The 13,425-nt window shown below is 52.1% G+C and overlaps 1 protein-coding gene across 1 annotated transcript in view; it reads left to right on the top strand.

Moving 5' to 3' along the window:
* Nucleotides 1-13,425, top strand: part of LOC133122036 (protoheme IX farnesyltransferase, mitochondrial) — a 56,990-nt gene that overhangs the window by 40,296 nt on the left and 3,269 nt on the right. Inside the window, exons 5-6 of the mRNA XM_061231700.1 lie at nucleotides 3,596-3,666; nucleotides 9,847-10,079. Coding sequence (XP_061087684.1) covers nucleotides 3,596-3,666; nucleotides 9,847-10,079 — 304 coding nt within the window. The remainder of the gene's footprint in view (nucleotides 1-3,595; nucleotides 3,667-9,846; nucleotides 10,080-13,425) is intronic.

Genomic DNA, 13,425 nt, shown 5'->3' with positions numbered 1-13,425 from the left:
TGTACTCTGGTAGCAGTGGAGTGGAGTTTCAGGGGCATTGTTCTGATGCCCGGGTCTTTTGTTCTAAGCCAGTCAGCTTGCGCACTGCGTGTCATGTGACGCGGGTACGGAGCGCGGGACGGGGGGGGGCGCAGGTGTGGGGTTACCCTTTACACAGAGCTGCACTGAGCCCCCGAGTTTGATTACTCTGTGAAACGCCTCGCTACGCACAACCGCACAACCACTCTGCGCTGTCACATACACACACACACACACACACACACTCTCACACACATGTGCGTCTCGCTCACACAATGACTCTGCACTGTCACACACACACACACGTACACACACACACACACACACACCGACTCTGCACTGTCACACACACACACACACACACACACACCGACTTTGCACTGTCTCACACACACGTACACACACACACACACACACACACACACACCGACTCTGCACTGTCACACACACACACACACACACACACACACACATCGACTTTGCACTGTCTCACACACACACACACACACACACACACTCATGCTCACACTCACACATGCACACACAGACACACACGTCTCGCTCCACACAACGACTCTGCTCTGTCACACACACACACACTCAGTGCTGTAGCGTGTCACCCTCTGTCCCCCGGCCATAGTCATGGTGCGGGAGAGGTTAGGGTTGACTTGCCACATTGCACTGAAGAGCTTTCTACCACAAGCACACCACACCAATGCAGAAACATACCGACACACACAACATAATGCGCACACCTCTCAACCCCCCAACATTATTATTGGCATTTGGCAGACGCTCTTATCCAGAGCGACATACAGTTGATTAGACTAAGCCGGAGACAACGCAGGGTTAAGGGCCTTGCTCAAGGGCCCGACGGCTGTGCGGATCTTATCGTGGCTACACCGGGATTAGAACCACCGACCATGCGTGTCCCAGTCCACTGAACCACTACATCACAGGCAGCCCCCAAGAATCACACCATCGCACCCATGCGCACACGCGCACACACACACACGCACGCGCACGCACGCACACGCACGCACGCGGTCTGCTCCCTCCTCTTTGATGTGTGGCAGGCTCCGCCCTACATCTCTATCTGGGCTGTGATTGGCCCTGCAGCCATGGGGTGTAATCAGAACCACTAATGTTCCCCAAACTGTGTCCTGAGCCAACCCTCCTCTCTATGCCCCCCCCCTCCCTCTTTTCTCTCTCCCTCTCAAACATGTGTTTGTGTTTGTATTACCTCCAAAACATTGAAGAGTCTTGTGCTAACAGGAAGTGTGCCTGGTTATCAGGAACTGGGTTTGTTGAATGGGAATTTGAGTCATCGTGGGACAGGTGGTGGGAAGGCTCTGTCCTGGTGCACAGTGAGTGGGGGTGGGTTCCTCTGGGCCATGTGAAAGGGGGAAATCACTGAAAGACATGTCTCCACATGTCTCCACACTCACTGTAGTGGAGCATGGTTTGGTCAGGGTTTGGGCCGGAGGACAGAGACGTGAAACGGACGGTCTTGCTCGCTTTACTGTGCAGTGGGGAACCAATACAACGTAACACGCGAGAGCAGGAAGTGACATCACAATGTGCAGACCTCAGTCCCTGCCGTTGCCATGGTTTTTTGTCATCCTGCCCTCCTGTCACGTAGCTCTACATTCCCATCGCGTTTCAGCTGCTCCGTTGCATTTTTCTGCATCTGTTTTTATTATTATTTTTTATTATTCATGAATTTATGGCCCTGACCGAGGGTCCACACGAGCCTGGGTGTGACCCAGGAAACAGCGTTTTAAGCTTCTCCCAGCATAACCCCAGCACAGCTGCTCCAAACAACCCCCCCATCCCCCCCGCATACACACCTCTGCAGCACACACCAGGCCTGCCTGCACCTCCGCTGCCAAAAACACGGACCCTGAAAACACATCCGTTATCGGCTCACAAGCCTGACACTTCAGTGGTGCGGGCGTTTGAACACCTTCTAAACTCATTATATCATAACTTCGTTATGCTTGTGGTTCTAGCTCTTGGTGTGGAGGGGCCTTAATGCTGATGTAACGATCCCTACCGGTGACAAACAAAAAACAAACAAAAAAATACAGCCCTTCCAAGGGCCAGCGCAGTTATTCATGTCAGGAGAAGCTCTGAGAAGATTCTGCTCCTCTCTCCCTGGACCGGAGACGCACGCACGGACAGACTCACAGACAGCCCCATCTCAAATTAACGGGGGTCGGGGCGGGGGGGGGGACACAGGCCGTGTGTGAGTCCAGCGCTCTCTCTCTCAGGCTCCGGGGCGGACCTCCTCACGGGACCGCGGGAGCGCGTTTAAACGCGCGGGCCGCGGAGACGTCAGGGACGCAGAGACTGAACGAGGGGCAGATAATCTGTTTATTAGCCCCGGCATGCGCTCCATATTTCCTGAGTGATGGATCCCCGCGCTCTCGGGGCCGAGGGCCGGTCTGTTTTCATCGTTACGGAGCGGGGCCCCGCACGCGGGCGGGAGGGGCCCTCCCATGTGTTAGTGCTTCAGTCCCCTGCGGCCCCCAGCGCACATCATAAAAGCAGGAGGAGAAACAATAAGCAGATTTTCACCCTGGCTTCCTCCTCCCTCCCTCCCTTCCTCCCTCCCTCCCTCTCTCTCTCTCTCTCTCTTTCTCCCTCTCCCTTTCTTTCTCCCTCCCTCCTTCTCTCCCTCTCTCCCTCCGTCCCTCTCCCCCTCTCTCTCCCTCCCTCTCTCTCTCTCCCTCCTTCTCTCCCTCTCTCCCTTTCTCTCTCCTTCCCTCTCCCCCTGTCCCTCTTTCTCTCCCTCCCTCTCTCTCTTTCTCTCCCTCCGTCCCTCTCCCCCTCTCCCTCCCTCCCTCTCTCCCTCTCCCTCCCTCCCTCTCTCTCTCCCTCCCTCTCTCTCCCCGTGGCGGGGCTGATGGATTGGTCACACTAGTGCTCCTCTGCTCTTCCTGCAGGTGTTTTAGCGAGGCGGTGGGGGTGTTTAGCGCTCGGCGTTTAGCGTAGCGGGAACAGGGCAGGGCCCCTCCCCCTCTCTGTCTGTTGACCCCGTTGGCACTCCACTGCCATTAAGAAGGGTCTTTAACGCCAACGGTTAATTTGGCGCAGGCAGATGTGGAACTCTCCGGAACTGTGTTTGATGTGTGCTGGCTGTGTGTGTGCAGATGGGTTCCCTTTGAGAACACCCGCACCCCCCTGCAAACACACAGGCCCTACTTACACATGTTCGGCCTAATAATGTGTGTGTGTGTGTGTGTGTGTGTGTGTGTGTGAGTGTGTGTGTGAGTGAGTGTGTGGAGTGCTTGAAGCTTTGCAGCTCTCTCTCTCCCTCTCCCTCCCTCTCTCTCTCTCTCCCTCTCCCTCTCCCTCCCTCTCTCTCTCTCTCTCTCTCTCTCTCTCTTTTTCTCTTGCTCTATCTCTCTCCCTCCCTCTGCCACTCTCTCTCAAATTGCTTTATTGGCGTGAAAAATGTACTGCCAAAGCATACATATGATGGCAATAATTAATATGATAATTATGATAAATAATATATCTCGGCCCAGTGTTTGGTTGTAACCGCCGTTCCTCTCCTCTCTTGTCTCCGCAGTACTTTGAGGTGCCGTTTGACTCCAACATGAACCGCACCAAGAACAGGCCGCTGGTGAGGGGTCAGATCAGGTACGCACCCCGCCTCTCTCCCCCTCTCTCACTCGAACTCCGCTTCGCTCAAACAACATGTCTTCCCTCAGAGTTTACGATGCACGTTAAAACTCTCACACGGCTTCCCCTTGGCTGCCGAGGGCGTCTTAAACCAGGTTTATGTCTGAGGGAGAGAGAGGAATCCACTGCAGAGAGGGGGAGAGAGATGGTGAGAGGGAGAGAGAGAGAAGGAGAGATCTGGTGAGAGGGAGTGATATGGTGAGAGAGAGAGATATGGTGAGAGAGAGAGAGAGAGATATGGTGGGAGAGGGAGAAGGAGAGATATGGTGAGAATGAGAGAGATATGGTGAGAGAGAGGGAGGGAGAGAGCGTGAGAGAGAGGCTGTGACGGAGAAAGAGAGAGAGGGTGAGAGATATGGTGAGAGGGACAGGGAGAGAGAGAGAGAGAGAGAGAGAGAGAGAGAGAGAGAGAGAGAGAGAGAGAGAGAGAGATGGTGAGAGGAAGAGGGAGGGAGAGAGAGATATATGGTGAGGAGAAAGAGATAGAGATATGGTGAGAGGGAGAAAGAGAGAGAGAGAGGTAGATATGGTGAGAGGGAGAGAGAGTGGGGGGGGGCAGAGAGAGCGAGAGAAATTGAACATCTGAGATCAGCTTACAGATGGTTTTGGTGAGCTGCCATAATGCGCTATCTCCCGCCCTCCCTGTCACTCACACTCACCTGCCCAGGTGTAACGGGAGCTGTGTGTGTGTGTGTGTGTGTGTGTGTGTGTGTGTGTGTGTGTGTGTGTGTGTGTGTGTGTGTGTGTGTGTGTGTGTGTGTGTGTGTGTGTGTGTGTGTGTGTGTGTGTGAGGGTGTGTCTGTGAGTGTGTGAGTGTGAGTGTGAGTGTGAGTGTGAGTGTGAGTGTGTGTGTGTGTGTGTCTCTATGTGTGTGTGTGTGTGTGACAGTGTGAGAGGGAGCTTCCTCTCCCGGTAGATAACCTCTCTACGGTTCAGTGAACCCTACACCATATCGCCAGTGCTCATCTGAAATCTGACGGAGTAACGGGACACCCCCGTTGTGGGTAGTTGGGGGGGGTTTAGCGACTTCCAGGTAAAGGTGGTAAAAGGCCTACTTTGCGTCGACTGCCTCGAACCGGCCTGTAGCGTAGTGGTTAAGGTAAATGACTGGGACACGCTAGGTCGGTGGTTCGAATCCCGGTGTAGCCACAATAAGATCCGCACAGCCGTTGGGCCCTTGAGCAAGGCCCTTAACCCTGCATTGCTCCAGGGGAGGACTGTCTCCTGCTTAGTCTAATCAACTGTATATCGCTCTGGATAAGAGCGTCTGCCGATGGCCAATAATGTAATGTAATGTAATGTAATGAACCTTTCCGGTACGAAACGAAGTTCCGGTTGCGTGCTGTGAACTGAGAGATGTCTCTGGGTTTGAGGCGAACTCCTCGCTCTGACACTAGACGACTCGGCCTCCTGATTTGTGAAGTGACGCAGGAGCTCTCCCCGAGTGTTGCTTTACGGCGGCCACTTGGCGCCTTTTACGTTTCGGGGGGAAACGTTCTCCAAACAGCGGTGGGCCACCCCCGCGCGCTAACGGGCTAGCGGACGTGCCGGCGGACGCGTTGTGTGACAGCGACCGTCTGCGTCGCTACGGCGACCAGCTGCCGGCCTGAAGGCTCTTTCAAACATTCGCCGCGTACTTCTCATCCACCCCCCCTCCCCCTCCCCCCTCCCCCTCCGCCGCTCGTCTCCGGGAAAGGAAGGAAGACGATCGCTCTTTCTCCGGAGGAACGTTAGGACCGTTTTAAGTGCTTTTGAGAACAAGAGGTTTTCGGTGTCGCCTTTGTCTGCCGCGCGGGAGCCCCTGTCCCGACGGTTTCTGGTAACCGCCCCGGGGGGTTTTGTGCGAGACCGTGCGCTCTGCCAGACCTTGCCCCAGCGTCCCGGTCTGGGGTCTCGCTGCCCACGGCGAGCAGGGGGCCCATTCTGTGCAGGGCCCTGCAGGGTGTCTGTTTAACGCAGTTCCAGAAAGTTCCGCTCACCCCTACCGATCTCTCGACTGCAGATCGCATTACAGCCGAGACATTCCTTTGTGTTGCACACTTCATTTATTTAATAAGGTCTGGACGCCTGACACCTCACCCCACAGCCCCCCTCACGCCCCCCCATTCCCCGTTCTGTCCTGCTGGCTCCATCTCCACCTTGTCATGCGGTTGGTGTGGGTGGGGGCCGGACCAGATGTTTTAGCCTACAGACTATTCTTCACACAGAATTAGTTATTTTTTGTTTTTGGGGGGGCGAGTCAAGGTGCAGGTGTGTGGGTTCATGAGCCACCCTGGGTAAAGAGTGGGTGTTGACCTTTGTAGCATACTGTTAGCATAGTGTAGCATAGCACAGCATAGTGCTAAAGGAGGCCATGGTCCAATGGAGCGTAGCATAGCATAGTGCTAAAGTAAGCTGTGGTCCAATGTAGCGTAGTATAGCATAGTGCTAAAGGAAGCCATAGTCCAGTGTATCGTAGCATAGCATAGTGCTAAAGGAAGCCATAGTCCAATGTAGCGTAGCATAGCATAGTGCTAAAGGAAGCCATAGTCCATGTAGCGTAGCATAGCATAGTGCTAAAGGAAGCCATAGTCTAATGTAGCGTAGCATAGCATAGTGCTAAAGGAAGCCATGGTCCAATGTAGCGTAGTATAGCATAGTGCTAAATAAAGCCATTGTCCAGTGTAGCATAAAATAGCATTGCGGCAAAGCCATGGTCCTATATAGCATAACGTAGCGGAGAAGGCAGCCATGTTCCAGCGTGGCACAGTGCAGAACGGTGTTTACGGAACAGGTCCTGTAATCAGGGGGGGGTTGCAGGTTCAGGTCCGGGGTGGGGTGGGGCAGAGAGCCTAAATATGCGGTGGATTATGTGTAAAATGTCAGCTATGCACGCCGTGCTGGGTAAGGGTGTGTTTAGCAAATAAATAGCGGTTGTAATCTCCGGCCCTTTGTTAGCACTGGCGCTAGTGCTGTCTCTTTCCTCCTCTTCCCTCTCTCTCTCTCTCTCTCGCTCTCTTTCTGCCTCTCCCTCTCTCCCTCCCTCTTATTCTCCTTCTCTCCCCCCCCTCTTTCTCCCTCCCTGCCCCCCCAGTCTCTCGATCACACCTCAAAGCAATCTGTTAACGTCGAAGGAGCCTGTGTGTTTTATGTCTTAGCAGACCTCTTAATCCAGCGCTTGCCTTGTCATATTTTCCGTTTGTGCCGTTTGCGAAGCACGTTAAGTTTCAGTGTTTCTTTCTCAGGGGTGACGACAGCAGTGACTCGACTCTGATTCAAACTCAAAGATTGCTCTAGTGGTATGACATAAGCACAAAGCTTAATGAGGACATGCAGTGCAACTCCAATGCAAGATATGAAGTATAAACAAACACTTCTACATTCAGTGAGTGCATGTAGCATACATGTAGGACAATAGATATTAGATTATAATTTCCCCCCCCTGCACAAAAGTGTCACCCTGGCACCAGTTCAGCTCACCTGACAGAGATGGGGCTTCTTCTGTGACCTGTGACCTGTGACCTCTGACCTCTGAGTGTCAGTGAGGCACATACGCGCCACACGTGCTCAGAGTGGCCATTTTCCACATCAGCCGCCATTTTTCACACTGTTGGTCACCGTTAGCCAACATTTGTGGCTAAAAGAAAAAAAAGGAATATGTTAACGAACATTGGCTAACGTGTTGAACGCACATCTGGGTTCAAACGGTACTCGTTTTGGATTCAAATACTCCTCTGCGTTTGACTGAGCTTGCCTGTGGTACTGGAGCAAAATGAAACTCCACCCACCCGTCCCTCAGTGCAGGCTCAATTGCACCAGGCAAGATCTGTAGAGCTGGGCAGAGTATTTGAATCCAAAGCAAATACTGCGTGAAGGCCGTCGGTCTGGGAGTAACTGTAGCTTCAGCAGCGAGGCTAATACTTCTGCGCAATTTACAGTCTGGCCTGGGTTTACTCAAGATTTTAATCTCCTCTGAGTTATCCCCCTCTCCCTCCCTCCTCTCTCCCTCTCTCTCTCTCTCTCTCTCTCTCTCTCTCTCTCCCTCCCTCCTCTCTCTCTCTCTCTCTCTCTCTCTCTTTCTCTCTCTCCCTCTCTCTCTCTCATATTCTCTGAGTTATCGCATTTTAACTGGACTCGAGCAGAGAGGGGAGGACTGGGCTGGTTAGCCTGAGCCACCGCGCACAGTTAGCCTCTTATCCCTCTGTCATCCTCACACACTTATCAGATAAAACACTTTTATAAGCCTCTGTTTACAGGGGCTTCCTCTGCAGTGTGTGTGAGTGTGTGTGTGTGTGTGTGTGTGAGTGTGTGAGTGTGTGAGTGTGTGAGTGTGTGAGTGTGTGAGTGTGTGAGTGTGTGTGTGTGTGTGTGTGTGTGTGTGTGAGTGTGTGAGTGTGTGAGTGAGTGTGTGAGTGAGTGTGTGAGTGAGTGTGTGAGTGAGTGTGTGAGTGAGTGTGTGTGTGAGTGTGTGAGTGTGTGAGTGTGTGAGTGTGTGAGTGTGTGTGAGTGTGTGAGTGAGTGTGTGAGTGAGTGTGTGTGAGTGTGTGAGTGTGCTGTGTATACAGGCATAAGTGAGTTTTGTCATTGCGTGCATTTGGATTCATCTCCATCTGTCCTTTATCAAGTCGTACATCTCAAACAGACACTACTGTGTTAATTATTAAAATCACTCACGCACATTGCATATGTGCACACGCACACGCACTCCCACCCGCACACACATATACACACACCCATGCACACGCACACACTCTCTCTCTCTCTCTCTCTCTCTCTCTCTCTCTCTCTCTCTCTCTCTCTCTCTCTCACATGCACTCACTCACTCACACACTCACTCACTCACTCACACACTCACTCACTCACTCACACACACTCTCACACACACTCACTCACTCACTCACTCACTCACACACACTCTCTCTCTCTCTCTCTCTCTCTCTCTCTCTCTCTCTCTCACATGCACTCACTCACTCACACACTCACTCACTCACACACTCACTCTCACACACACTCACTCACTCTCACACACACTCACTCACACTCACACACTCACTCACTCACTCACGCACACACTCACACACTCACACTCTCACACACTCACACTCACACACTCAATCACTCACTCACTCACTCACTCACGCACTCACACACTCACACACTCACTCACTCACTCTCTGTCTCTCTCTCTCTCTCTCTCTCTCTCTCTCGCACGCATGCACACACACACACACACACGCGCACAGACTCTCTCTGGTGGTGGTCTCTGAATGGCACTCTGTTGTGACCTGTCTGGTGTGCGTGAGAGAGTGAGAGACCGTATAGGCGGTGTGTGTGTGTGACCGTATAGGCGGTGTGTGTGTGTGACCGTATAGGCGGTGTGTGTGTGTGAGTGTGAGTGTGTGTGAGTGTGTGTGAGTGTGTGTGAGTGTGTGTGAGTGTGTGTGAGTGTGTGTGAGTGTGTGTGAGTGTGTGAGTGTGTGAGTGTGTGAGTGTGTGAGTGTGTGTGTGTGTGTGTGTGTGTGTGTGTGACCGTGTAGGCGGTGTGTGTGTGTGTGTGTGTGTGTGTGTGTGAGTGTGTGTGTGAGTGTGTGTGTGAGTGAGTGTGTGAGTGTGTGAGTGAGTGTGTGTGTGTGTGTGTGTGTGTGTGTGTGTGAGTGTGTGAGTGTGTGTTCTGGTTGTGGTTGTGTTGCTCTCTCACCCTGCCTGTGACTCAGGGTGCGCAGCTTTATCTCTGAGTCAGCACTTTCACCCCGCTCCCTTATGTCGCAACCCCAACACGGGCTGTTCTGTGTCAAATGTGCAAATATGCCGTCTTCTCTACCCTCTCCTCTCCTTTTCTCTCTGTGACTGCCTCCCTCTTTCACTCTGCCGCTCTCCCTCACTCTCTCCGTCCCTCTTCTTTACCTCTCCCTCTCCTACTCTTCGTCTTCCTTTTTCCTTATCACCGGTTTCCTTATCCCTCCTTTTTTTTCCCTCCCTCTCTCTCTTCTTTCTGCCTCCTTCTCTCTTCCTCACACCCTCTCTCTTCCCCTCCGTATATGGCAAGATACAGCTTATGCTGCCAAAGCACAGAAAATAACACACGAGATTGAACACATGAACATCTATGTGAAAATAGTTTCTCTCTCTCCCTCTCTCCCTCCCTCTCTCTCTCTCCAGCCCCCTCCACGCGGTGCTGTTTGCGGCAGGGTGTGGTGTCTCGGGCGTGTCCATGCTTGCGCTGGCAGTAAACCCCCTGACGGGGTTCCTGGGGGCCCTGAACGTGGCGCTGTACACCTGCTGCTACACCCCGCTCAAGAGGCTCAGCATCGCCAACACCTGGGTGGGGGCCGTGGTGGGAGCCATCCCCCCCGTCATGGGCTGGACCGCAGCCACCGGGAGCCTGGACCCAGGTACACACGCACCTGTACACACCGTACACACACACACACCTGTACACACCTGTACACACACACACTCATACACACTCTCACACACGCACCTGTACACACACACACTCATACACACTCTCACACACACACCTGTACACACCTGTATACACACACACACACACACACACACACACACACACACACACCTGTACACACCATGTACACACACACTCACCTGTACACACCACACACACACACCTGTACACACCTGTACACACCTGTACACACCTGTACACACCTGTACACACACCTGTACACACCATGTACACACACACACACACACACTCTCACACACACACCTGTACACACCATACACACACACACACCTGTACACACACACACACCTGTACACACCACACACACACACACCTGTACACACACACACACCTGTACACACCATACACACACACACACACACACACACACACACTCATACACACTCACACACACACACCTGTACACACACACACACACACTCAAACACACTCTCACACACACACCTGTACACACCATGTACACACCTGTACACACACACATACCTGTACACACCATACACACACACACTCACACACACCTGTACACACCTGTACACACACACACACCATACACACCATACACACACACACCTGTACACACACACTCATACACACTCACACACCTGTACACACACACACACACACACACACACACACACCTGTACACACCTGTACGCACACACACTCATACACACACACCTGTACACACCATACACACACACACACACACACACCTGTACACACCATGTACACACACACACCTGTACACACCTGTACACACCATGTACACACACCACACACACACACACACACACACACACACACTCACCATATACACACACACTCACACACACTCACCATATACACACACACTCACACACACACCTGTACACACCATACACACACACACACACACACACACACACCTGTACACACCATACACACACACACCATACACACACACACACACACACACACACACACCTGTACACACCATACACACACACACCTGTACACACCATGTACACACACACTCATACACACACTCACACACACACCATATATACACACACACACACCTGTATACACACGCACACACACCTGTATACACACATACACACACCTGTATACACATATACACACACCTGTACACACCACGCACGCACACACACACACACACACACACCTGTACACACCATATGCACACACACACACACACACACACACACACACACACACACACCATACACACCACATGAACACACACACACCTGCACATAGTACATTAATACCTAGACACTGCACACCTCACACAGACTGCAAAATGTAAAGGCAGCAAACTGTTGCTAAAACATGCACCAAACACACGCCCTAGTGAACCTCCAACACACAGAGAGGGTAGAACTGTGAATCCTCAGTCAGCCCTAGTGAACCATTACATTACATTACATTACATTACATTAATGGCATTTGGCAGACGGCAGAGTGACGTCCAGTTGAGCAGGAGACAATCCTCCCCTGGAGCAATGCAGGGTCAAGGGCCCAACGGCTGTGCGGATCTTATTGCGGCTACACCGGGAATCGAACCACCGACCTTGTGGGTCCCAGTCATGTTCCTTAACCACTACACTACAGGCCCGCACTCACCTCAGCCAAACACGTGAACCTAGGTACTTTGTTGTACGTCGCTCTAGATAAGAGCTTCTGCAAACGCACAGAGAGGGTAGAACTGTGAATCCTCTGTGGAAGGGTACGGACACGCCCCAAGGCGGGAACGTCAGAGTGGCTACAGTGTCCTGTTCTCCTCTTGAGCCCCATCCACACCAACAACCATAACTATCATGACAACAACGTGAGCGTCCACGCTGCTGAACGATAACGTTCTGTAAACAGTCTCTCAGCTATGTCATCTGACATTTTTTACGTGACGCCCTGTAAATTCGGTTGGATTTCGATTGGCTGCACCTGAAAAAAAAAACGAAAAAAAAAGGCTCACTGATCTTAAGGATATCGTTCTGTCTCTGTCGTTGTTGTTATAGTTATGGTGTGTGGACTCCGCTATCCACTTCAGTTAGAAGGATTTAAGGATTTTTTAAACAAGATGGTTATGGTCATGGTCATGTTATAGTTATCATTCTTGGTGTGGGTGGGCCGTTGCTCCATTTAAGTAGTTTTTCCCCTGAAGATGGTCTCTCCTATTCCCAGGAAGCCCTGTGAGAATAAAGCTGTCATTGTGATGTCACTGGCCTCCCAGATGACCCTCCTCTGACCAGAGTTTACATTGACCCCTGACCCCCGTGTATACACCCAGCCCAGAGTCCCACACTCGTTAGTCCTGCGGGCTTGTTCTGGGGATGCGGAGTGGTTTAGGAAACAGGACCAGGGGGCACGATATCCCAGAGTGCTTTGGCAGGGATGCTAAGTGCGCTGTTATGGCAACTGATCTGTGTTTTCGCTTGTTACTGGAGGTCCCCAGTGTGTGCTTGTGCGTGTTTACTCTGGGCCTGCCGGCGTTTAACGATCGCGTTCGCGGGGAAATCCAAACGGAGATGATGTGAGCCTGGTCCCCTCGTCTGCACTGCAATAAAGGTGTCAGATCTTTCCGCTAATACGGCCCTGGGTGTGTAAGCATGTGGCCACTTTTAAGTTCACTTAGCTTGGTTTTCTTTTTTTTTTAAACGGGTGTAAAGGGACTAAATGAAAAGCTGAATGTATGTACATCTCTTTAAGTAGAGCTCCAGAGTCATGGCTGTTTATGGGTCAGAGCAGGACTGCCCAACCCTGTTCCTGGAGATCTACTGTCCTGTAGGTTTTCACTCCAACCCTAACAAAGCACACCTCATTCAATAGCTTCAGATCCCATTCAGCTGCTAATTAGCAGAATGAGGTGTGCAAAAGTATGGTTGAACTGAAAACCTACAGGACGGTAGATCTCCAGGAACAGGGTTGGGCAGCTCTCGACAGTAGATCTGCAGGAACAGGGTTGGGCAGCTCTCGACAGTAGATCTGCAGGAACAGGGTTGGGCAGCTCTAGATGGTAGATCTCCAGGAACAGGGTTGGGCAGCTCTAGATGGTAGATCTCCAGGAACAGGGTTGGGCAGCTCTAGATGGTAGATCTCCAGGAACAGGGTTGGGCAGCTCTAGATGGTAGATCTCCAGGAACAGGGTTGGGCAGCTCTAGATGGTAGATCTCCAGGAACAGGGTTGGGCAGCTCTAGATGGTAGATCTCCAGGAACAGGGTTGGGCAGCTCTAGACGGTAGATCTGCAGG

Source organism: Conger conger, chromosome 2, assembly GCF_963514075.1.
Source record: "Conger conger chromosome 2, fConCon1.1, whole genome shotgun sequence".
NCBI classification, from domain to species: Eukaryota; Metazoa; Chordata; class Actinopteri; order Anguilliformes; family Congridae; genus Conger; species Conger conger.
The sequence above is the reverse complement of the archived record's forward strand: the minus strand, read 5'-3'. Positions and strand labels throughout refer to the sequence as shown.